Here is a 27,324-nt window from a genome sequence, read left to right as displayed (position 1 = left end):
CAGATCAAAGCATGCTATTCGTCTTTACAACGTGACTAATGTGGAAATATGTTTAATATGATTGTATATGCATAGCCTATATCAGATTGCATGCCATCTTGGGGAGGTGGAAGGGGGAAAAATTTAGAACTCAAAATCTTATAAAAGTGAATGTTGAGAACTAAAAATGAATTTAAAAGGAAAAAACAGTGTTAAAAGAGAAATCGGCTGTCTCATTGCTCAAATGGAGGCTCACTGAGGTCTTCCACCTTAATGAGGTCACCACGAACCTACAGTCAGGTCCTTTATTTGCAGGTTTAAAGATTCAACTAAGTTTTAACTATTTACCCAGGAGTAATCAAGGCGCGGGTGAAACTATTTGCATTAATAACCAAACTCGAGTGGCAATTTATTCATTTATGAGACATCTAGCAAGATAACTGATACTGATCATCTGCACAGAACGGGCATGCCCTTCCTCAGAATACATTTGTTCAGACCAAATGACACATCAGAAGGTGAGTTAGGGCTGCATCCATCAAGCTGTGGTAGGCTGATGAATTCTCCCCCACTTCACAGATATTTTTAAAGAACCAATACAGATTGTTGAGAATCAGAACATTCTCCCTCCCAGGAAGCACTGGAGAAACATTGAACCAAAGATTTACTCTCTTGTTCTCCTTTTTTCTAAACCCCACACAAACCACATATACATCTACTATTCACATTTCACAATTCTCAAGATTACAGTTTATCTCAGGTAAATTACAATTTGGCGGGGCAAAATGTTGCCCTAAAGGTCATCCTCCAACAAGATGTCTGCCACACATGTCAAAAATCACACAAGATTCCTTGAAAGATGTAACAACAGAGATAAATTTGTCTATTACAGAAATGCATGAGGCCATGTAATGAAAGCCAGAAGTAACTGAGAGACAGCTTGCATGATCCACTGGTATTCATGCAGTATCAGAGATCTAGAGGAAACCCCTAGCACAAGAGCGGACCCCTTACGGAGGAATTATAGGAGGACATGGACAAAGGGTCACTCAGGAGAAGCCATAGATGAATTATAAATTCTACCACAGACTACCCACATGCCAATGAGATCACAGATCCATCAAAGCATAAGTGACATTTATCTTTCAATGAATTTAACTCTAGTGCCTCACTGAGGTCTTAAGTGACCTCCAATACCTCAAGTTCTCAAAAACTATGCCAGTGAAGTCCCACACCAAAACTTTGAAGACAAAGCTAGGGATGGACTGAACATCTATCATCTGAGGACCAGCAAATTTAAGTTGGTCATCATCAAACCGACCACAGGGAATGAAATTTTTGGGCATAGCAATTCAAGATGTACTCTTTATAATCTAGCAACATAATTTGAAACACAGCCTGAAACCCATAACACTTACTAGCTATGTGACCATGGGCAGATCACTTAAAAAGTAGAATCTGAGAAGTAGAGGGGCAGCTGGATGGCACAGTGGATAGAACTCCAGCCTTGGAATCAGGAGGACCCTAGTTCAAATCCAGCCTCAGACACTTGACACTTACTAGCCATGTGACCCTGAGCAAGTCACTTAACCCAGATTGCCTCACCAAAAAAAAAAAATTGAGAAGTGAAAGGCCATACTAACAGAATTCAAATCACCAACTCTTAAGAACTTACATTTATAACTGCTTAGAAGATCATCTGAGCTCATCACCATCCCACTTACACACACAGCTACTATATGCACAGCTACTTCTACAGCAGGATAAGTGAATCCACTTTTACTTAGTATGTTTAGTACAAAGGACAGTGGATTCTGATCCTCTTTCTTTCCATTACTGGCTGTGACAAGTCACATGATCTCTGAGCTTTATGTAGAAGAAATCCATTTTGTCTCTCAAATTGGATTGGTGAGGATTAAATGAGATCATGTACATGGAGGTGCTCTGTAGGTCAAAAGGTCTTAATACAAAAAGGCTATCATCATGCTGGGTCTTACTGGTGTTTCTATTTCAGTGGATCACCCTTTCTGACCTGATTCCTAAATTCAAAGGTTGTATCCAATTTGGAGCCTTTGGCCTCTGTATGCTGTATGCTATTACTCTTGTTTGTACCACATAATTTGTTCTTTAACATATCGAAGTCATTTGTCCAACAAGATAAGCATTTGTCTTATACTTCCATTTTCTAGTATGGTGCTAAACAAATAGGCACATAAATAGGGCTTATAATTGATTCCAATAATAAACAGAATGAATGAAAATAGGTCCTTTCCTCTGTCTATCCTTTCTTTTTAACAGGAGGAAGGTATTTAATAACTATTGCCCTTTTATAGTTCCTTAATGACAATAATCAATCCTTTTTACATAACAACGGTGCTACTGACCCAACAGAGCAGGTGCTTTTAAGTTATTTTCCTCGAGTGGTCATGCTTTGTGCCTTGAAGCATCTGGTCTCTAGTATTCTCCACAACACTCCCTTCTCCTCTCCCCCACTTACTCATGACCAATTATGGCAGATGGCCGTCTGAAGATGAAGCTAAGGGAACTAATCCTGGGAATGAACTTTCAATGTAACCTCATTAGCTCTAATCACTTAGTAACTGAGGCAATAGGCAAAGTGTCTTAAATAATTTGTACATTAACATATAACATCACAGGATGATGTGGGTTTTAATTTACTGTGACAGACACTGTTCAGTTACAAATCTTTTTCTTGCAAGGGTCAAAATATTACTTTGGTTGGATACAAATATATTCAGGGAATTGTTTAGGGCATGCGGAGATGGAAATCAGAGCATTGGTTCAAGATCGGTATGCCCTTTCCCTATTACTTGCCCCTCCTTCCCATCACCAACAGGTATTTACTATCAATTTCTATTGCAGAAATTAAATCTGCATAAACATACACTAACATTTAATTTAGACACGCAAGATAAAAACAAATTCCAAACTAGTCCCAAGCCTGATCTTGCTCCAAGCCCCTGTACCAACAGCAGATGACAGCCAAGTGCATATAGTCTGAGGGAAAGGAGGATGGGGGCAGGTTGGTACTGGAAGCAGAGGGAAAGTTACTTTGTGACCTGTTTCTCCCCAAGTGAAAAGTGGCAGATGTTTTTCCGAAGCATCATTAGTATACAGATGCTGGAGTTCCCAGTAAATTCATCCCTTCTTACCTGCTGCCTAACATTTCCTGGGCATCATGAGATTGCAGTAAAGCGTATAACAACATGGCTTATAGAATATCTTTACAATTTCAGAGTACCTTACAATTTGGCCATCACCCTGCTGAGGTAGGTAACTCTAATACATCTATGGCTTTGAGAAAAATGTGAAGCTGCACAAGGCACAGGAAGATTGAGTGACTCCCGAGGACACATGCTGGTCAGTCATGCCTGGGAAAAGGCCATACAAACTCTGGTTTGAGCTCCTGCTCCAACTCTAATCCAATTCATTTTTAGACAAGCAGACTGAGCCTTGAAATAAGACAGCAGCCATAAATTTGTCATGGTTTTCTTCTCCACGGCTAAGGTAGTTACAAGTTCCTGCTCCAAGTCAGCAGTTACATTACACACAGGGACACCTTTGTGTCCCACAAAGGTACATTATGTACAAAGACTCAAACTGAGAAGTCTCTTTTTTACAGTAATTAAATGCACATTAGACTAGTCATATGAACTTTTTAAAAAGCTCTTCAAACAGAACATCCCGGTCCTTTGACAGAAAACTATAGCTTTCAATAATTTCTAAGCAAAAAATGTACAGAACAAGAAATCACAATACTAATAATAACTCTAGTTATACAGGCCAGAATTTAAATATTTTAAAGGAAAAGGCCAGGGATAGAAATCAACACCACCAGGTAATGTAAACATATGACATGATGAGTTAGCATTTCATTCATTTATGTAACATACTACAATAGACTTTTGGCTTGTTTTTTCAAGCAATTTCACATGACATATATAGTGGAAGGCAAAAAGCAAAAACTTAAATTGTGTGGCTTTGCTTGCTATGTTCTCTTTGGCACCATTTGTACCTTGCTGTCATATGAAATGGCATTTATATATCAATAATTATTCTAGCAAATCGATACTGCAGAGATGCTGGTGTTCTTAATAAAACTAGCCCCCTCCTGTCTGCTGGCTGACTCAGAAGCATCTCCAGCAGGCCAGTCAAACTAACAAAGCCCAGCGCTTCTCCACAGCCAGCAGCCAGTGAGAAATCTCCTTGGGTCACAAATCCAAGGAGGGTCCGGGAGCAATGGCTGGTGACGTCAGGGAGAGAACCTGGCCACAAACCAGGGGTTCCCTCGGCACGCACCATGGCGCCGTGCTGCTCTCCTCCTTGTTTCTGCTCCTTCTCTGTTTCCTTTTCTTTCTGTTTCCGTGCCTTGGCCTTGAACGGGTCGCTGTGTCTGGACTCCTGCGGGCCACTATAAAGCCGATCTTCATTCAGAAGCAGGATATCATCTTTCAATGGGATGCAGATCATGGTGTGTGATTCTGGGCTTCCCTTTTTGAGCAAAGACAGGCTGACCCACACCAGGGATCTTGGATAGTCACGTAAGAGAGACAGGCAGGTCGCCCTCGTCAGTTCCTGCTGCTGCATCCTGGACGCTCGGATGGCTACTCGATTTCTTCTAGCGACAGGATGACACCAGGCTGCTAACAACTTCAATAATTTTCTACTCCTAAATGAAGTCAAAAACATCTGTTTCAGACTGTTTTATTCAAAGAAAAATATAAACAAAAAATTCAAGTGCTGATATAGGTTGCTAAATTTTGTTTTGTTTTTTCAGGCAATTGGGGTTAAGTGACTTGCCCACGGTCACACAGCTGGTAAGTGTCAAGTGTCCGGTCAGAGGCCAGATTTGAACTCAGGTCCTCCTGACTTCAGGGCCGTGCTGTATCCACTGCGCCACCTAGCTGCCCCTCCACTGCACCACTTAGCTGTCCCTAAGTTGCAAAATTTTAAAAATGATATCTGTGGGAAAATATCAGTAACTCTAAGCCTGAAAAATAGTATACATATATTATCTTATCAATTATTGGATTACTATATGTGGAATGGGACACCTACCACTTTGAGAAAGAAAAGAAGTTGGTCAGAAAAACCTGTAAAGACTTATATGAACTGATGCTGAGTGAAATGAGCAGAACCAGGAGAACACTGTACACAGTAACAGCCACACTGTGCAATGACTGACTTTGATAGACTTAGCTCTTCTTAGCAATGCAAGGATCTAACACAACTCCAAAAGACTCACAATGGAAAATGCTATCCACATCCAAAGAAAGAACTATGGAGTCTGAATGCAGATTGAAGCATACTGTTTGATCTCCTTTTCTTTTGTTGTTTTGTTTCTTCTTTCTCGTGGTTCCTCCCATTAGCTCTAATTCTTCTTTACACCATGACTAATGTGAAAAGGTTTAATATCAATGTATATGTAGAGCCTATATCAGACTGCACACTGTTTTTGGGAGGGGGAAGGAAAGAAAGGGGAAGAAAATTTAAAACTCAAAATCTTATGGAAGTGAATGTTGAAAATAAATTAATTATTTAGAAAAACTAAAGCAGGGGCAGCCAGGTGGTGCAGTGGATAGAGCACCAGCCCTGGGTTCAGGAAGACCCGAATTCAAATCTGGTCTCAGACCAGACACTTGACACCTACTAGCTGTGTGACCCTAGGCAAGTCACCTAACCCCAAATGCCTTGCCCCCCCAAAAAAAAAAGTGGATATGGATCTTGTTGAAGAGGTATGACAATGTTCTGGGGCTTCATGTAACTAAACGGTATCACACAAAAACATATACCATCTATACATAAGGACTTAACTGTTTTACTTGGATGCTGAGCTTGATCTCTTCCAATACAGTAACAAATACTTTTGGAAAGAAAAGAAGCTGGAGGGAAGGAGGGATTTAGGATGTGGGGCAGGGGTTTTTAATATTGGGTTCATCAACTTTTTAAAAAATATATCGTGAGAACTGTATTTTAAAATAGCTGTTTTCCTCTGCAATCTCATATTTTTTATTTTATGCATTTAAAACCTTCATTGATAGAAGGGGTCCAAAGGTCTCCCCAGATTGCCAAAGGAGCCCACAACACAGAAAAGATTAAGATCCAGGACATGGTGGTAGGCACAGTAGTAATTAGAGAGGAATAAGGATTAGAGGAAGGATATTCTAAGGAGAAAGGAACTTGGGAACTGTGGAATGCCTGCAAGAGGAAATGAGTGACTGGTAGGGAAAAAAGGGAGCTACTGATGGAAAATTGTCCTCCATAATAAACATTTAACATTTTTGCCTACTGAGTACAAAGCAGGCAAAAAGAGCCTTTAGGAGAAAGCTTAGAAGTGCTGTTTTCAGATAGGTCACTTCATAAGTAACAAATACCTCTACTGAAACTAGAAGGCTAAGGAAAGGTCATGGTTTTATAAGACACCCTTCATAATGTGGTGCCAGCGTGGAATTAAATGGATGCTACCTGAAACCCAGAGTCACGAGAATTAGAAGATTTGCTTAATCTAGTGATTTAGAGTAAAGTAAGGACAAACCACATAGCTCTTCTTCACTGACTAGTGCTATTATGCGTAAAAATGGATAAGACATGTCCCCCTATCCCAATCATACCTATTACTTGGCAGTAATTATCTTTGTTAACGTTTATTTACATCAATATTTTCATTACTGGAGTGCTATCAAACAAAAAACTAGGATTTGCTAAATGACTTCACCTTGCCTTCAGGCTCTGGACAAAGGCACAGCTTATAAAATGAGTTAAGACAATTAAAATTGATTTGTGTGAATGCTCAATTCCTAGTCTACATAAGTTTTTAAATCTGGAAGGATAATCAAAATCCCATCTGCAAATAAAACATTACATAACGATGACTAGTCACTTACCTGAGAACACAGAAGGGGCTCTTTGTCCCACCACTGTCATTTCCAAACACGCCTTCATCTGTTGTGTCTCCTGCCACTGCAGCACCTGGAGAATCGGTGTCCATCATCTCTTCTGGCTCTCCTGGCTTGTCTTTCAAAGTCTCAGCTTCACAAGATAGCTTTGGCCCCCGCTCACCCTCCACAACACAAAGGTCTTCTCTCCCAGGATCACTCTTGATATTTGCCCGTGACCAAGAAGGAGATAGCAGAGACTCTGCCCGAGTTGTAATTCTTGATTCCCAGTCTCGAGTTAATTGTCCCCAAGGACATCGGAAAGGTGACAAAGTACCATGTTTGACATAGTTGGGCCTCTTTGCTGGAGGGTGTCTAATTAAAAATAAAGAGAAACCAATTTGCACAAGGTGGGATTGTCCCTATGTCACAGGAATCACTCAAATAAATATCAATCTTCACAGTAACAATCAATACCTAATCTGTGTGCCAAGCACTGTACCAGGAAATTAAATATCCCCTTTCCTAAAGGGGTATCTATTCTACTGGGGCAACCAACACTTACAAAGTCAATATGAAATAATGGGTGGGAGTGGAGCAGCAAGGGAGGAAACTCTTATGTGAACTGATGAGTGAGCTGGGCTTTGAAGGAAGCTAGGAATTTTAAGAGGTCGAAGTGAGGAGGGAATGCAGCCCAGGCACAGAAAACAGCCTGGGCAGAGGCAGGGGTGGGCAATGGAATGCCAGGGACAAGGAGCAACACAACAGGCCAGGCTGGCTGGAAGACAGACATGAGAGAAAGCAATGGGCATGAAATAAGCCTGGAAAGTAAGCTGGGAATAGACTGTGAATGACATACCAAGCGAGGGAGTTTATCGTTTATACGAAAGGCAATAGGAAGCCACTGGGGTTTAGTAAGCAGGGCTAAAACAAGACCAGACCTACGCTTCAGGAAGATGGATTGGGGGGGGGGTGAGGCAGGGAGATCGACTGGAATTGGCCAATGCCCAGCTGCAACTGGCAAGCATTTGCTGAAAGATGAAAGGTGACAGAGTCTTGGATCTAGGTGCTCTCTCTGGAGAGACAGGGATGAAGGAAAGCTACAGCCATGTACATGTGAACTACATCCACAAATTTACATGCTAAAGACTGATGAAGGGCAGCTAAGTGGCTCAGTGGATAGAACACCGGCCCTGGAGTCAGGAGGACCTGAGTTCAAATCCAGCCCCAGACACATAACATTTACTACCTGTGTGACCCTGAGCAAGTCACTTAACCCCAATTGCCTCGCCATCCCCCCCGCAAAAAGAGAGAGAGAAGAGAGAGAGAGAGAGAGAGAGAGAGAGAGAGAGAGAGAGAGAGATAAAGACTGATTAAAACTGTTAGAATCTCTGAACCATGAAAATCCAGCCTAATTGTTGGTTACCATAGCTTCTGGAAAATATGATTGGCTCCTGGCCTAAGGGATGGGTTCTGAAACCAGACTTACAACCCCTAGATGCATCATAGAGATTAAACTGGTCTTGGAACTAGATGGACCTCCCCTAGACTAAAGCAAAACAAGCCTAATCTTTAGCTATTCCAAATCTGAACACATTAAAAGCAACCAGCAACACGTACTAGCAAAGACACTTCTGTTTGGACCTACAATGGACTAAAACCATAATGACCTTCAAAAGCAGCCAAATAATGAAACACCTTTTATTATGGGGCACATTTGCCTGACTGCTAGGTTAGGGATTACTACTAGGCTATAGATACTATTTATGTCTATTTCTATCCTCAAATACAGTTTTAATTTTTCACTAACCTCTCAAAGAAATAAAAAACATTCCCCCTCAGGCCAGAACAAACAGATCTAGTGGAAATATCCCAAAGCTCATTTCATATCATTACTAGGGAAGAAAAAGCTGAGGGGCAGCTAGGTGGCACAGTGGATAGAGTACCAGTCAGGAGGACCCGAGTTCAAATCCCGGCCTCAGATACTTGACACTTAACTAGCTGTGTGACCCTGTGCAAGTCACTTAACCCCAACAGTCTGTCTGTCTGTCTGTCTCTCTCTCTCTCTCTCACACACACACACACACACACACACACACACACACACACAAAAGCTGAGATGTCTGAATACACACATCCTTCATAGTCAAGTCACTTCAAAATTCTCCATTTGAGTTTACAATTATTCATCTGAAAGCTGAATTTCTTCTTTTATGTGTTGGTCCTTTTTCCATGTTGACTTTTAAAATGTCTCTGCTTAATACAATGGAAAATGCATGCCTTGACTACAAGAGGCATGCAACATCATCAGCATAACCAAGGAACCCAGGGAAAGGGCTCCTAACTACTCACATACACAGAGAAAAGTAGATGAGAAATTTATTGCACCCAATTACATATTTAAAAATTTACTTTTTAGAGGCAGCTAGGTGGCACAGTGGACAGAACACCAGCCCTGGAGTCAGGAGGACCTGAGTTCAAATCCAGCCTCAGACAGTTGACACTCACTAGCTGTGTGACTTTGGGCAAGTCACTTAACCCCACTGCCTAGCCAAAGAAAAAAGTAATTTACTGTTGGGTAACATTTATCTCAAAACAAACCACATAGACCCAGTGAACAACCAACCACTTCAGTGTTGGGCAAATCACTGCTTTATTAAATATGAATTACTATTAAAGCTAAGAAATTTTCTACCTTTTGTATTTTTCCAGAAGATTATTTTCTTGTTCTATGGCAAACAAAATTCCAGCAGGGCAGTCTGGGAAATCATCAGGGATACTGGGTGCTCCCTTATATCGAGAATGTATGACAGCCTCTTTTAATCCTCCAACTCGTGCACCATGATAGATCTAATAAGAATATCCAGAAAAAAACTGTGACTTGACCCATCTAAACCTCAAACACCATGCTACACAGAATTGCTTCATAAATGTTCCTACTCTTACACGATCAGGTGAATCTCTCTTGCTCTAAAGCTGAAACGTTTTGAAAATTACTGATCAATCTAAAGGTATAAATTTCAAAATGACTTTCATTTTCTCCAAGCATGATTAGAATGATACTTAAAGCCACATCAGATAAAAAAGATAGTTACAGTTTTCATACATACTTTAGCTATGGATACAAGTGAAGAAGACATAGTCAATAATTTTTTTGAAGCTGTATTGTCAGAAGTTTCAAAAGTATGACAAGGCCACCATTTTTTATCATCTCTAATTTACAAAAGACCAATTTTGAAAATTTCCCAAATTTACAGAGAAGAGGGCCCTGGCCATCCCAACTTATAAAAGAAAGACTAGCTCCATGAAATAAGTAAACAGTGTCATTACCACAAAATACTTAGAACCAAGAGCAAAAAGACTGCATAAAATGCCTACCACGTTTCAGCATTTGACTTTTACTACAACAACATCTTCAAATATTTTCAAATATATCTAAACTTCAGATTCAGAAAATAACTTACGAAGGGAATCCAGAAAGCCATTCCCCAACCTTTGGGAAGTAAAACATCCCAGCCACTTCCCCATCCTAATCGATCTTCACCAGTTAGTTTCCCTGGTTGCTGGATCAACAGTATGGGTATCTTGGATTCACGGTGGCCTAAATTAAGTTGTGACCCAGGCACCATCAATTCACTTCTCATCTGGTTTAACTCCTGAGATGAAAGAAAAGAATTTAAGGCAAGGACTCCTATTCCTTTGAAGAATCAACAGGATAGCCCAATGGACAGTCAAACATCAAATACTTATGAAGTACCTACTATGTGCCAGGCACTGGAGATGTAAGTACAAAGAACTAAAGAACCCTACTTACCAGAAGCTCGCATTTACTCTGAGGAGACACAATACATATGCAAATACATAAAACACAAAATTAATAAATAAAAATATATATAAAGTAAAATTTAAATACAAAGGAGTTTGGGAGGGAAGGCACTAACAGTTGGGGATATGGGGGAAAAGGAAAAGCTTCATGCAAAAGACGGCACCTGAGCCAGGTTTGAAGAGAGACTCTTCAAGAAGGAGGCTAAGAGAAGTTACTCCAAGCTTAGGGACAGACAGGGCAAAGGCAAGGAGTCATGAGAGACAGCATCACTCATGATGAACAAAGAAGGCCAATCTGGTTGGAAAAGGGTGAGAGGGGGAGGAATCACCAATGGAGATGGAAAGACAGGTTAGGGCCAGATTGTGTAGGGCTTTAAAACTTAAACAAGAGAGTTTCTATTTGATCCTAGAAGCAATAGGAAGCTACTAGAATTTGCTGAGTAGAAGTCATACGGTCAGATCTATCTACACTTGAGAAAAATTACTTTGGCAGCAGAGTTGTAGGATAGACTGGAATAGAGAAAGATCTGAAGCAGGGAAACCAATTAAGAAGCTGTAATAACCTTGGTGAGAGGTAATGAGGTTCCCCATCCCTGGTCTAAAGGTGATAACTGTGTGAGTTAAAAAAAGTTATCAAATCAAGAGATGTTGTGAAGACAGAAATGGCAATTTTTGGTAAATGACTTAATATTGTAGGGTAAAGGAAAAGTGAGGGGTCTAGGATAATGGTGAGGTTACAAACCTGGGAAAATGGAAGGGTTTCATTCCATTTCTGCTTCTGACAATAATGAGAGAAGCCTGGAAGATGGAATGGTTATGAGAGAAAGAGTTCAGTTTTGGACATTTTGAGTTAAGGTGTCTCTGGGACATCCTGCCTGAAATGTTTAACAGGCAATGGGTGATGCAGATACATGCATCTGTGAGTCATCTGCAAAGAAATAAGAGTTGAACCCAGGGGAGCTGATAAAGTTGCCAAGAGAAAATGTAAAGGGAGTAGAGAACCTGTGACAAAACCTTGGGGCTAGGCATGAAAAGAGATTGAGACAGGGAGGAGAATCGAGAGAGAGGAAAGACTATCCAGGAAGAAAAGGTAGCAGACACGTTAAGAAGCCTGAAGCTGAGAAAGGACCAACATGGCTGACGATTAAGAATCACCAGTCATTTCAGAGAGGGCAATTTCCGCCAAGTTGCAGAGGAGTAAGAGGACAGAAGGTGGAGGCAATGAGTGCAAATAGCATTTTTGGGGAATTTGACTAAGGGAGAAGAAATATTAGAGTGGAGGGTATGGCAGAGTCTAGGGAAAGCTCAAGTTGCTTCTTCTGGAATGGAAATTTGTCTATTTCACAATATCACCTAACTGCTGAACAAGAGTGATAGAAAGCTTTCCAGACGAATTAGGTAGAAAACTCCCCAGATAATTAAGGGGTAGAGGGAAAAGAAAACTAATCATCTTAGTAATCTTTGGAAACCCTGTTACTTCACTTGATATAGCTAAAGTAACTACTTCTGTAAAACTACATGAAAGGCCAAAAATGTGAGAGGCCCAAATTACTGAAGAACTTTCTAGATTCAAAATATCATAGCCAAGATAAAAGATACTGTAAACTATATAGGTAATGTTATCCAAACAGCAACCACCACATTTTGGTTCTACACTGAAATTCTATTTTTTTTTTTTTGGTAGAGGTCGAGGTATGGACAAAACTGCTTTCCAGTCTACCACTTCATAGGTTTTAGGAACTTCTTGTTCAGTCATTTCAGTCGTGCCTGACTCTTCATGACCCCATTTTGGGTTTTCTTGGCAAAGATGCTGACATGGTTTGCTATTTCCTTCTCCAGCTCATTTATAGATGAAGAAACTGAAGCAAACAGGGTTAAGTGACTTGCCCAGGGTCACACAGTTAGTAAGTGTTTGAGGCCAGACATGAACTTATGTCTTCCTCACTCCAGAAGCAGTGCTGTATCCACAGTGCCACCTAGCCGCCCTTTAAGGAACTACCAGTGAAGAAACTTAGCAAGCAAAACTGGCAACTTTTCTGCAATTCATAATCAGAAGAGGTGAGAAGCACTGAGAGATTTAAGCCATTAGCCTAGGGGGTCACAAAGCCAACACCTGTCAGAAGTAGGTAGAGAAAGAAGTAGGCTATCTACTATGTCATGCTATTTCTACTGCTGTTTATTGAATGCTATTTCCAGATGATAATTAGAGCTAATGAAAAGCAGCAAGACAGGCTGTCTCGGGGGGAAGGCAGGTTCTCCCCCAAAGGAGATCTTCAAGCAGAAGCTATATGGCTATAGGTTGAGTGTGTTACAGTAAGGATTCTTTTCTAGGGAATGGATCACACTAGATAGTGGCTGGGGTCAAAATTACCTTACAGTTTTTAAACCTAAGTAGTTACTACTCCAGAAAATTAACAATTTGTAACTCCAAGAATTAAGTAAATGATCTCTAAGTAAACTAGAATTTAAATCTTTCGAGAAATGCTTTAGTTTCTAAAAAGAAAATCCATTACTTTAAAATAAGGTCATTTATAGAGTAAATTTAAAATTTACAAACCACTGCCTTTACAACAAACCCATGTGGTAGATAATAAAAATAAATTACACGTAAAATATAAATTACATTTGTAAATTACAAAAATAAATTACACTTATAGAAAACTATACAAAGAGTGCAAAGAACTTTGCACACACATTGTATGTGCTCCCCTGTATTTCCCTAAGTGAAAACGAGGAGCCAGACACATACACACAGTAATGGGAGTCTACTATTACCATGGCAAGACATTTCAACCTGTTAATTTGCTAATAGCCTCTGAGCATATTCCTTACCTTCTCTGGGATTTTATTCTCTGTGACACTCTTACATATATCCTGGTTCCAGATAAAACTATGCGCACACTCCACAGGCACGCCCTCTAGGCGCAGTTGTCTAACTTTTTCATTATCTATGAAGGAAAAAAAATCTTTCAAACCACACATTTTTGATAAATGTAATGAAGTCAAACAAATGCTCATATCCTGAAAGTTGTTTATAAATTACAAAATACTTAAAGTGCTGTGTTCCTGAAAATGTCTTCATTTTAGAAAATATCTTGTCAACAAGAGCAGTTAGCTAATGCTAGGGTCATTCATTTATTAACTCGCTTGACTATCTGTGAAATGGCAAATGACTCTGAATTTTCTACCACATCACAAAATGAGGAGGTCAAATAACACAATATCTCAACGCTAAATTATTTGTAGGTAGTTATTTGGTTCTGTGTTTACAAAGACCAAATGCTATGTGAATCTATTTTTCTAGAGTAGTTCCTATTTTGCTAAGGTGGCATGATCCAAAAACTACTAGCATTCTACGCTTTTTAAATCTTTCCTAGGAAAAGTGCAGTTAGCCAATAGAATTGGGAGGAAGAAGAGGCATGACCAATTTCAAGTTTTGGGAAAACCAATTTTTACTAAGTTTAACATACATTAATTTAACATCTATGCTCAGCATATTCCCTGTGAAACACTTTAAAAGAGCTCAATAGAAGCATATGGGCCTATAATGCTAAAATGAAAAGTACCTCAAGGGAGAGGTTGGAGAAGGGTAAGAAAGACTATTTTGGACTTTTTCAGCAACACAAACACAAACATAGTGAAAGATCAGAGATTGTTATTCTTCCAATTCTCTCTATAAAAATTATAAAAACAAAAAGAAACTTCTTCTTGAGCATTATTCTTTTTTTTAAGTAGGAAAATATCTTAAGTTTTGCTTCACTGGGCTGAGAAACTGAAAAAATGATCCAGTTGATGTTTGTTTCAAGCTGTAGTGCTGAAATGTTGGCACAGACAGAAATCAGTCAAAGCTATGGATATGGGAGGCTTCTTGGAGCTCTGGTGGCTGGAAAAAAAATAAATTGGAAGCAAAATTGAAATATATTTCATGGTGGAAGGCAATGAGAGAAAGACTGATTTGAAAAGCTTACTAGATGTCTAAGTTCCTGGAAGGCAGGAATTGTTCTACTACAATGTAAACACTCAAAACATTGACTATTCAATTTCAGGTAACAGGGCTCACTTACACTGAAGTTCAAACAGCTGCTCTAGAAACTAACAAAACACATTTCAAAATCCTCTTACTCTCCCTGAATTTCTACGTACTGGTGCTATAGATTTAAAGATAAAAATTAGACTTCATTTGGTCCAGGCTACCAGTAAGATATGGTTACTACTTGTTTTGTGAGAATCATGAGGCCATTCAAATCATTTTCAAACATTTTAAAGACAGTTGGAGATGGATCATTCTTAAAAGAAGACTTTTAAGACTTCTTTTAAGAAGGCCTTAAGCCCTTTAAGCTAGTTAGACATGATAGCTGTATTACTAAATGAATCAAATATACTAACTTAAAGGCCTATACTTGCCAGGGGCCTAGAACGTTACTCCCTTTCAAACACACTATAATATGTCCAACTAGGCCTTTTTTCTCTTTCAGATTCCACTCAAGAGCCTTCTAGTTAAGCTGGAAAATTGAAACTGTGACTCATAGTCAATCAAGCAACCAAGATCAATTTTACAAGAAAACTAAATGAAGTTCTTTCAACTACAATGATTTTTTAAAAAACTAAACTATTACTCTGGAGAAGAAAATGGATTTAAATAGAGAAAAGAAAAGAAGGAATATTTCATTTCAGGGCCAAAAGACAAGCAAGGTTGGGTTCTTTTAATTCAACACACAATGAAGTTAAAACAGCCTGCCTGCTAATAGTAAATTTTTTGCAATAGAATTTAGCCAAACTTAAGACAAGGCGCATAAGCTCAGATGTCCCTCAAAGGTCAGCAGATTCATGTTCTGAAAAGTATTTGCAAAAGCAAAAAGAAAATGTTTGAGTGACTTCTCTAGCATTCTGATGAGAAGAGGACCCCCTTTCATGTTATGTGGGGGAAAAAACAGGAACAAGAGGGACACATAAAGAGGTCACAGTCTATCAGCATAGTTCAAGTAAATTTTTAAAAGATAAGTCCATCACTAATTTGTAAATCTGCATTCTAGACACCAGCAAGAACCCAATAATAATCCTAACATTAAAAAACTCAGCAAAAAGAAAGGTACTAACATAACACAAGCCTACCTAACCATGTTTAAAAATTTTTTTCAGGACAGCTACGTGGCGCAGTGGATACAGCACCAACCCTGGAATCACAAGGACCTCAGTTCACATCCAGTCTCAGACCAGACACTTGACACTTACTAGCTATGTGACCCCAGGCAAGTCACTTAACCCCAACTGCCTCGCCAAAAAAAAAAATTTTTTTTCAATTGGAAAATGAACTACCTTAAATGATGAATGCTGTCAAAGTGCAACTATATAGTTATGTGAGACCAAGGAACAAATTTATTAAGCAAACATTTGCAAAGCATCTCGAAACACAATGACTTCAAGCATTCCTGTTACCTTCTATTTGACAAGCCCATTTCTGACAAGGCCCAATTCTCGCCTGGATCAAGATCTAAGTATCCAGCAGAAACAGTCAGGTGATAAGCTGTATTAAAGGATTTCAATTTCTGGACAATCATGAAGCTGCTCAAACTTCAGGAAGCTATCTCATAGACAAAGACCAACATTCTAGATTCTGATTCATACTGATTCAGCACAGTGTCTTTCTGTTGCTAGAGTTTTACTGATCCTTCTTCCTAGAAGATAAAGTGTTGGGATAAAATCTTTACTCCTTAAAAAATTTCAAGTGCTGCATATAATTTGTGGGAAAACTGCTTCAATGTAACAAGTTAACACCTAAATTAGGTCTTTGCCAAGTTGAAAGACCATGGCAATGTAGCAAGATGGTGACAATTACACTTGGCATAGGTTTGGGGTTCTTGTAATCACAAAAAAAATTGTTTTATTTTGTTTTTTGCAGATATATAGGCAGGATAAGTCAGTCAACAAGTATTCAGTAAGTACCCATTGGGAGCCAGGCACCGTACAAAATTCTGGGCATACAAAAATAGGTAAAAACAGTCCCTGTTCTCAAGGAACCCACAGATTCCTTGGCGAGACAATACGGAAACAATTCTGTACATTCTATCTAAATACAGGCTAAATTAGACATAATCCACAAAGGAAAGGCCCTAAGGTCAGACAGGCAAGGCTTCTTGTAGAAGGCAGACTTTTAGTTGGGACTCGAATGAGGCCAGGGAAGCAGGAGGCGGAGATAAGGAGGGAGAGAGTTCCAGCCATGGGGGACAGACATGAAAAATCCCAGAGTTGGGAGATAAAACGTTATGATTCAGGAACAGCCAGGAAGCCACAGTTACTGATGATCGCCGAGGATATGGAGAGGAGCAAGGTGGGAAAGGTACGAGGTCCAAGTTACGAAGGACTTTGAACACGAGGCAGAGGATTTTATATTTGATCTTAAAAGTGACAGGAAATTACTGGAGTATACTGATTAGGAGAGTGAGACCTGAGGCAGAGACCGACCAGCAGATTCTTGCAACAATTCAGGAAGGAGGGGATGAGGGCCTTCACCAGGATGGTGCAAGGGTAGACGAAAGAAGGGGGAGTATAAAAGAAACGTCATGAAGGCAAAATCGACAGGCCTTGGCAACAAATTGGATGTGGGAAAGCGTTTGTATGTAAGAAGGTGAGGAGTTGAGGATGACAAGCTAAGGCTTGTAGAAACTAGACAGAATTGAAAAGCACTAGATCTTAGAGCACGCAGTTCCTCAAAAAGACCACAGTAACTATCAGCAAAGCTACAGAATTTGATTAGAGCCTTTAAGAAATCACAAAAAATGGATAGTTATCCTTATGGAATAGGTAAGAGATGAATGGTCATTCCAGACACCATTGTCCTTCAAAGAAACAACTTAAATTCACTGCCTCATCAATCAAGATCTGATCCTAAAGCTCTTCTTTTCCAAAGAGCACATCTTTTCTTGTTCAGTTTTGACAGAAAGGAGACACAGTAGTAGTAAAATAACTTCTGAAAATTCATTCTACATACCTGTCCTTTATTCAACAACTGAGACACTAATTTTCATTAATCTAAGATTAAATATGCTTAAATTACAGTCTGGACAAATGAGACAGCAAACTTTGGCAAGTAATGATAAATTCCTCTAGACAGGCTTCAGTTAGTATAAAATTGAGCTAATTTACAAAACAAACCCCTCACAACTCTTTCGTGCCAATATACTATAAATGGAAAACATTAAACCTGAGCACCTGGGTTGGCCTTGCCAGGATTCGAACCTGGATCATCTGTACATCTAAACAGAGGCTTCCACTGAGCACAAGACCAGCGGCGGGTGCAAATCCCTTCCTCACAACTAATACCACTGACAGTATTATAAGTGAGGGGTTTTTTTTAAGGACAAGTATTACTTGACATTAAAAATATAGACAAATCAGGAAGAATGCATACAAGCAAAACAATGGGGGTAAGTTTAGCCAACAAGCATTCTAAGGAAAACTGGGGCATGTTACCTTGGCATTTTTCTAGACTGGGCAAAGCCTTGGCCTTCTTCTGAGGTAAATTTACTCGAGGATCTCCAACGGTCAGACCCAGGATGGTACCTGCTGGAATTTCTGCTGGAGATGCTATTCCTTTAATGAAAAGGATAAACTTAACATAAAGTTATTCCAATCAAATATGCGGCTCTGTGTTCACTTTGATCTTTCCAGACTTTCCTATGGGCCTCCCTTTCTCTAGGGCTGACAGGTAAACGACAACTGTTCTTTCACTTTCCCACAGACATTTTGCAAAAATAATTTATGTGTAAAGCATCACAAATACTATGAAAGAGTATGATACAAAAACAAAAAAAATTTCATAGTGTAATATAAAAACGTTTTCCATCTAGACCTGGTATGGGCAAAATAATTATACCAACATGATATTCAGGTAGGTTTGAATTACTTAGTGCCTAACTACACAAACTTAGTTACAATTTCACAATGCCAGTCACTTGGAGAGATTACTAACTACACCTCACTCATGGAATTTACAGACTCTTTATACAACACAACAAACAGCGAAGTCAAAAACCATAAAAACCTCACAACCTCAACAACTCTATCATGTGAAGTACATATATTCTTATATATGTACAATTTCAAAGAGCTAATTGTATTTCTTAAATAAGAAAAATAATAAAAATCAACTTAAATCTGCCCAACTTTCTAATTTTAAATTAACAATTAAATGTTTTAATTAATTCTATCCTTAGGACATATAACCAGCCTAAAAAAGCAACATGTATGTGTAACCAGCCACCTTCACCTCTCCCCCCACCATTTCCCCTCTTATATACCTCCCAACAATTCAAAAATGGCTTCTTGACGATGATGGACAGATACTCTATCAGGATTCTTACAGGCCTCAACCCACCAACTGTGAGGTACTGTCTCTGCATCTTCTACCTCCTAAAAAATAATAAATTCTATTATCAGATAAGATAATATATATCAGATCTTAAGCTTCTGTGATCATGATGACCAAACTTGCCATTTTTCTCTTTTTGGTATTGGCCAGTAAATTGACACCATTCCTCTAAATAACCCACTAATTAATGCTGAATTATACTAATGCAACTTAATTTTGTAATTTCAAGACATAACAAATATGGTTAATTAAACAAGGAACTGCTGCTATATCCTTTTCAAGATTTCACATGAGGAAAACGCATTAGGTTTTATTTAAGACCATAGATGTTGAATTCATTAAACTATTTCAACACCTGATATAAATCAACTTTCTTTTTTTACATATATATAAAAGCACGTATTTTTTTTAAAAACAGGGTACTAAAAAAAGCAGCCATCCTTTTTTTCTCTACCTCTCAACCTTCTACAGAATACTCTTCTTAAAGCTGAAATATTAGTTAAAACAACTCATTACTGTTTTAAGAAAGTTTAAGTCTCAAAAAGTTTACTACAACATTCTTATAAATTTCAAGTACAATATATAGACACTTCAATAAGAATACAATAGAACTCAAAAGTTTAGCATAATTACTTGACTGATAAATACCACAGCACAGCAGAAAGAACACTGGATTCAGAGTTCAGAGACACCTGGGTTTACAAGCCTGCCTCTGGCTCTCACTGCATAGTTATGGGCAAATCCTTCACCTGCTTATTTGTTATGGGATAATAAGGCATATACTGTCTAACAAGATTGTTGTATCATAAAAGATAACATATCCAAAATGTACTGCTTTGCAACATTTACAGCTATGTAAATATTAAATATATTAAGTTCATCATATTCTAAAAGTACCTCAGGTAATGTGTTGACCCCCGAAGAATAAAGAGCCTGAGCCTGCATTATCACCTCAATCTGATCTTTATGTAAGACATATCTAGCCTTTCAGTCCTTGTCACCTCACAGTACTTCCTTAAAATTCTCTGTGATGGTAACCTTGTCCTTGCCAATCTGATTCAGACACATTCTCAAATCAAACCAATCACTGATTTTTGTATACATCCCATGTTTCAAAGCAGTACAATGTGTACTGTTGTATTTATGCTCTAGCTGGAATAACAGGATCAGTTATAAGCTAGTAGCTTTGTTTTTATCCATCTTTCTAACAGTTTAAAAGCATATCTTATCTGTTTTAACCATATCTGAGGTCAGAAAACAGGGAAAACTGAGGCATTAAGAAGTTATCTGACTTCACCAAGTTTATGCACTGAGTTATTGAAAGAGATCTGACTCAAAAACAGATTTACTGACCATACCTATCAAGAAAGATATGCCAAACTAATGAACAATAAAAAAGGCCAAAACAGTTAAGTTATGCTATTTTCCTAGATTTATTTCACTGGGAGAAAAGGGAGGTAAAATGATAATATGTAGAATGAAAAGTTTTATCAATTGCTAACACACTATCTTAAGTTAGATTCTGTTTATTTGCTATGATAGTCATAAGAAGTATGATTGCATATATTCTTACAGTACAGACAGAAGCAGTTTTCAGTGCCTCAGTAAGAATACTGTGAGATAGTGGACCAATTAGTCGATATCTGTTCATCTCCATTGTCAAATCACTAAAAACAGAAAAGAGGATAAGGCTTTAACTATGAATTGCTATTATAAACTACCTGGAAAACAAGCATAGAGAAATCTTTGCTAAGAATGCCCTAAGAGTTTGGGATAAAGCAGTCACACACCTGACCATAATGCCAGTAGTTGAGGATGTCCAAGAATATGGTTGAAACGGATTTCTAGTTCCATCACCCACAATTTTTTTTACTGGATTAGTATTTTTTTCTCCATCATCCCTCTTTCTTTTCTTGCAATTCTCAGTCTGTTTAATGCGGCTTTTCTCTTCATGTGCCGCCAAAACTACTTCAGGGATAGAGGCAGCTGCTTCTGGAGGTTGCACACACTGACATACCAGTTTTATTTCAGTTAATATGTCCTAAGGATAGAATTAATTTAAAACATTTCATCGTTAGTTTAAAATTAGAAAGTTGGGCAAATTTAAGTTATTTATGTATCTTTCTGTTAAAATTCACATAAACATTTACTACGCATCCCTTACGCAATTTATCTCAAACATTTTTATGAAAGTATCAACGATATGAACAAACAAAAACCAGCCAACAGATTAGCTTGAATAAACAATGCAACTTTAAATCATTAACACAATGAGACTATGGAAGAAAAGGTAACAGCCAAACCATGAAAAAACTCATTGAAGAAAATCATCAACATTCTTAAAATGGTTTATCCACCATTTTATTTATTTAATAGGTTTATTACTTATTCAGCATCCAAATACTATAGTGATTTTGTTAAATCGGTGTTTGTTTTATTTTTTAAAACAAATCTCCAAACTAGGCATGTTTTAACCATCTTTAAAGCTTAATTATCACTGAAAGAATCAGTTCTTATTTTTCAGTCAATATTTATGATCTTATGAAACATCCTTGGTTTCTGTTTATATACTCAAATACAGGACATTCATACCTGTTTGAGAGTTGGATGTGTCCATAACCACAATTTTCTATTTACAGGAGTGGTATTAGTGCCAACCTCAGGTTTCCAAATAAATGTGATGGGACCAAGCATTTCTTCAGGATATTTATCGGCCCGATAAAGGACTAGAGAGCCTTGCCGTTTTCCAGACAGACAGTGAACTGCTGCAAAAGTGAGTCCTAAAACAACGAGATGTACAGAACCCTTATGATTGCAGTCTGAGAAGACAGCGTTCAGTAGTCTCCTTGCATAAGCTCATTCTGGTAAAAGCATCAGAAATCATTTGACAGCTATCACAGCTTTCCTTAGACTATAAATTCTCTTAGAATTTACCAGAAGCCAAGCTTTTTTACATCTTTGTATCCTCCACAGTTATGTACACACCTAAAATACGTGAGCTTTAAAAACATTTCATCTATGATGACTACGACTGGTACTACGAGCACTACTACCACTACCACTACCTCTAACTACTACTACTGTCTCTAGAGTGATGTAAAATTTTTCAAAAAGATCTTTGTAAGTGGCTGCTGTTCATTAAAATTCTGCTAGAGAAAGGACTAACTTTTTGCTATTAACTCTTCAAAACAAAGTGAAGTAGCTCTATCCTACGTAAGCTGTGTAGCTATAAAACAATTATTACCTGTATCTATGCTACACATACGAGCCAGTGCCTTTAGTATTTCTTCCTCTTTGCCATTTAACTCGAGACAACAGTAGTATGATAAATCCTGTGCACAAAAGTGAGAAAGAGTTGAGTTTAAAAAATAGGTTTGAGATGTTTTGATGAAGTAGGACTCAATGAAAATTAAAAGCATATGATTGTCTTAAACCGCCAAAATTCCAAGATGATGAATTGCTTTCATTATCTTTGTAAGTTAATTACCACTCTAAAAAGGTTTCAACTTAGCATCAGTAAATGTTTTTGTACAATGAATGCGAGGAAATGATTCACATTTGTAAATTCCAATTTACTATTTAAAAGGTGATTTATATTGTGTTACAAACCTTTGAAAAATATTACAATACTCCCTACTTCACATAGTTATTTTAAGGATCAGATGTTGTAATAGATATGAAGGAAAGCAATTAAACTAAATTTCTCTAAGTAGAGTATTAGAAGGCTTCTGCTTCAAAGCAGATTCCTCCCCCCAACCTCCCAGAATATACTCAACATAAATAAAAACAAGTAGGCAACTCCTCGGTAGATACCCATCTTGGGTGGTTAATGCAGACACTCAAAATCATTTATTCAAAATTTGGGAATTTGGGAAGACTTTTTTTGGCAATGATTTATTTTTACCCCATACTCCTTGTTCTTTAAAACCTTGAAAACATACAATATTTATTGATACAAAGGACTTTAAAAGTTCTCAAGTTGGTTAAAAGTCAACCAAATGATTGGTTAAACACCTCCCCCCCCACACACACACACTCCCTGCAATCTCATATTTACCATTAATTTGCTTTAAAAAAATAAATCACGTTAAAATATAAGAATGATTGTAACTAGTTCCAAATTTGCAGGGTCCAAACTAATTGGGTTTCTGTTGTTGTTGTTCAGTTACATATGACTCTTCATGACCCCATTTAGGGTTTTCTTGACAAAGATACTGGAATGGTTTGCTATTTCCTTCTTCAGTTCATTTTAGAGATGAGGAAACTAAGGCAAACACGGTTAAATGACTTGCCCAGGGTCACAGAGCTAGTAAGTGTCTGAAGCTATATTTGAGCTCAGGAAGATGAGTCTTCCTAACCCCAGGCCCAGCACTCTACCCGCTGCTCCACCTAGCTGCCCAGTGAGGTTTTGCCATACCATTAATACCCTTAAAAAGGCTCAGAAAATACTAAACAACAAAAGCAAAAGAAACGAAAGCCCAGCATCATACCTGAAGGAGGCAATGCTTTGTCATTGCTCGGTAAGAAGCTCTGTAACTCTTAACGGTGGGACTCTCCCCCAAGCAGTATCCCCATTTCTTCACCATATGGAATCTTTTGGCATGCCAGATGTGAGTTTCTAACCACACATTCTTTTTTTGTCTCCGATTAAATTCCAAGAGCAGGTTCAAGTGACATCTCCGAGCCTTGCGGCATTTATTTTTTGAGTGTTCCTTCTTCTGATGCTCTGTTTTCTCAGCCTACGTTATCAAAAACATTTGTTTCTTTCGGAGGTAGTTTTTAAATCTCAGTATAAGATTTTGATTCTAACACATAATGTTAAACTGCATAATTCAAAAACCACCAGGTTTGAGATTAAAATTTCATTTTTTATGTCATATCTGTCAGAGCTTTTGTCTTGTTCTTAATTTGTGGCACTTTCTGGAATGATACCACAAAAGATTTGACAAGTAAAAATCATGTTCTCTTTCTCTTAAGACTTTACTTCTAGTAAAACAAAAAACATCACAATGATTAGTTCCTAAGGAGGAAATAACTGTCTGCATTTAGGCTACTCACTGACAGTCTAATGCTATTCCCTTTGAATCATACTGCTTATAGCACAAAACCACAATTTAGGTTAACACCTGGGGCAACAACAGGCTAAAGAACTAATGTGATAAAAAGAAACCATTTTTATGACAAAATGCTCAAATCTAAAATTATAAGCAAAAAGCTAATCAAACTTGTACAGGCTTAAAACATTCAGCCTTTGAACCTGAAAGCAAACTCAACTCTCCCCATGGACCTACTCTACCATATCTAGAAAGAACATTAGAGTTAAAAAAGGCTTTAAAAATCGACTAGTCTAATCTCTTTATCTAATAGATGAGGACACTAAGACCCACAGAGGTAAGTAATTTTCCAAATGTCATATGGCCAGCTGGCGGTGGAATTTAGGCTTAGCTCTAGTCCTATACTTAATTTAATGTAAAAAAAGAGGTAAGCAAATCAAAACAACTCTGAGGTACCACATCACACCTATCAGATTGGCCAAGATGACAAAACAAGAAAATAATAAATGTTGGAGAAGGTATGGGAAAATTGGAACACCAATGCATTACTGGTGGAATTGTGAAATGATCCAACCATTCTGGAGAACAATTTGGAACTATGCCCAAAGGGCTATAAAGATGTGCATACCCTTTGACCCAGCAATAGCACTTCTAGAGCTATATCCCAAAGAAATCATACAAATGGGAAAAGGACCCACATGTACAAAAATATTCATAGCAGCTCTTTTTGTGGTGGCAAAGAATTGGAAATTGAGAGGATGCCCAACAACTGGGGAATGGCTGAACAGATTGTGGTATATGAATGTAATGGAATATTGTTGAGCTATAAGAAATGATGAACAGGCTGACTTCAGAAAAACCTGGAAAGACTTCTATGGTCTGATGCTGAGTGAAGTGAGCAGAACCAAGAGAACATTGTACACAATAACAGCCATATTGTGCGATGACTAATTTTTTTTTAAGGCAATTGGGGTCAAGTGACTTGCCCAGGGTCACACAGCTAGTAAGGTGTCAAGTGTTTGGTCTGAGGCCAGATTTGAACTCAGGTCCTCCTGACTTCATGTGATGACTAATATTGATAAACTTAACCCTTCCCAGCAATACAAGGATCTAAGACATCTTCAAAGGCCTCGTGATGGAAAATGCTATCCACATCCAAAGAAAGAACTATGGAATTTTAATGCAGATCCCAGCATACTCTTTGCTACTTTTTTCCTCTTCTGTTGAGTTGTGTTTCTGCTGGTGGTCCCTCCTATTGGTTCTAATTCTTACTTACAACATCAAGAATGTGAAAATATGTTTAACAGCAATATATAAGTATAGCCTATATCAGATTGTGCCCCATCTTGGGGAAAGTAGTGGGGAGGAAGGGGAAGAAAAATTTTAAACTCAAAAGCATATGGAAGTGATTGTTGATAAATCAAAATAAATTAATTTAAAAAGGAAAAAAAAAAGAGGTAAAATTAGCCCAGCCATCAGCTGGTTAGTAAAGCAGCAGCACTAGGTGCCTAAATATATATGTTACATATATATATAATACATAACTACTTTAATAGTACTTAAGGTCTCAACACACAGATATAAAACTATACTAGAGCAGCAAAAACATCTACCTATTTGTGAATTTCTCTTTCAATCTTGCAATGCCCAATTCTTTCCTAATTAAATTAGAGGAATTTTAAGGCTATCCGGATGCTTCACTAACCTCTGAGGGAAGGCCATTAAAGACTCCTCCACAAACTCTTCCTTGGTGCCCTACATCAGTGCATTAAACTAACTAGGCTACACTGGGTTACCACCTGTATGATGCAGTATTTCATTTCTTACATTCTTGGACCATATCTACCTGCCAAATGTGTTCAAAATTTGGCCACAAATATAAATGTCCACTAAGGGGTGAAAAGTAGAAAACCAAGTATCACTTAAAAGGCAAGGCAAGAAAGCCAAGATTCAACATGAAAAATAACATTAGGCACCTTCTATGTGCCAGAGACTATGCTAAGTGCCAAGGCCACAAATAAGAAAAAGACAGTCTCTGCCCTCAAGGAGCTCAGAATGAGAAGACATCGCACAAAAAGTAACTGAAAAGCAAGGGAAGGGGTAGAAAAAGGTATCCCGTACCATGGCATGATGACGGTGGAGCCCAGAGCAAGGGGTGTGGTCAGAAGGAAAGGAAGAGTGGGCTGGGCTTTTGGGCCCACTTTAAATGGAAAGACTTTGGGAGGAGTGTTCTGCTCTGCCCTGCAGCCCTCCACAACCAGAGGGGCAGAGGCAAGGGTACTGACAAGGCAGGAGTATCAAAGCTGATGATGAGTTTCCTGGGAGCAGGGGAGAGCTGATGAGGGACAAGTAGAATCAAAGCAGCCCAGCTGGGGGGAAATGAAGGAAGCCTCTAGGCCCACACTTCCTGGTACTTTAAACCAGGGCTTCTTAAACTTTTTCCACTCACAACCCCTTTTCACTGGAGAAATTTTTACACGACCCCCCCAGGTATACAAAATAGATATACAAGTCAAACACCTACTGATAATAAATCATAAAGAAATTTATCTTAAAAAGATTCTTTGGTATACATATAATTTTACCATATATTAAAGATGAAAGCAAATTTGCACACTGAGATGGATGTGCTTGTTTATTTTTCCAAAAAGAATTAAATCTTGGTGAAAGCACTTGATGCTGCAGGATGTAGAGCATCTTCAACATTTTTCAGAGTTGATCAATATTTTGATTTCATAACTGTCAATACTGTTTTCAGAATCAAGGCTGTAGTGAAGTCATGCAATACAACACAACACGGCAAACACTGCCAGAAATACCTCAGATTCATTGAGCATTTGATTTTGAATTAGTTTTTGGTTGTTGCGCGTTCAGAAACCTTTTTCTGTTGCCAAATTTTTCATGACCCCCACATTCAGTTATACGATCACATATGGGGTCACCACCCACAGTTTAAGAGCGCTGCTTTAAACCTCACATCTATGAAAATCTTCCTCATAAAAACGACGATTAAAATCATACCTCTTTCTGAGCAATCTCTCGAAGTCTTCTGGGAAGGCGTTTCACATTATGGCTCATGGCTCTTCTTCTCATATGTCGGGGAAGAGTTTGAAACACTAGTGAATTGGAAGATTTCTGTGTCACTGCCTTCAACATGGCATTAACTTCAGCAGCTCGGGCTTGTGCAAAAGTAGATGCTATG

General features: G+C 38.4%; 1 protein-coding gene across 1 annotated transcript in view; it reads right to left on the bottom strand.

The window, feature by feature from the left end:
• Positions 1 to 357: 357 nt before the first annotated feature.
• The window catches only part of POP1 (POP1 ribonuclease P/MRP subunit), a 35,827-nt gene continuing 8,860 nt past the window's right edge, over positions 358 to 27,324 (bottom strand). The window contains 13 exon segments of the mRNA XM_020969041.2: positions 358 to 4,669; positions 6,885 to 7,250; positions 9,571 to 9,725; positions 10,340 to 10,531; positions 13,533 to 13,648; positions 18,171 to 18,290; positions 18,998 to 19,109; positions 20,642 to 20,735; positions 20,859 to 21,109; positions 21,661 to 21,848; positions 22,313 to 22,400; positions 23,559 to 23,807; positions 27,144 to 27,319. Of these exon segments, the coding sequence (XP_020824700.2) occupies positions 4,039 to 4,669; positions 6,885 to 7,250; positions 9,571 to 9,725; positions 10,340 to 10,531; positions 13,533 to 13,648; positions 18,171 to 18,290; positions 18,998 to 19,109; positions 20,642 to 20,735; positions 20,859 to 21,109; positions 21,661 to 21,848; positions 22,313 to 22,400; positions 23,559 to 23,807; positions 27,144 to 27,319 (2,738 nt within the window). The 3' untranslated portion in view covers positions 358 to 4,038.

Source organism: Phascolarctos cinereus, unplaced genomic scaffold (assembly GCF_003287225.1).
Source record: "Phascolarctos cinereus isolate Bilbo 61053 unplaced genomic scaffold, phaCin_HiC Scaffold_4;HRSCAF=312, whole genome shotgun sequence".
Lineage (NCBI taxonomy): Eukaryota > Metazoa > Chordata > Mammalia > Diprotodontia > Phascolarctidae > Phascolarctos > Phascolarctos cinereus.
This window is presented reverse-complemented; position numbering and strand designations above follow the sequence as displayed.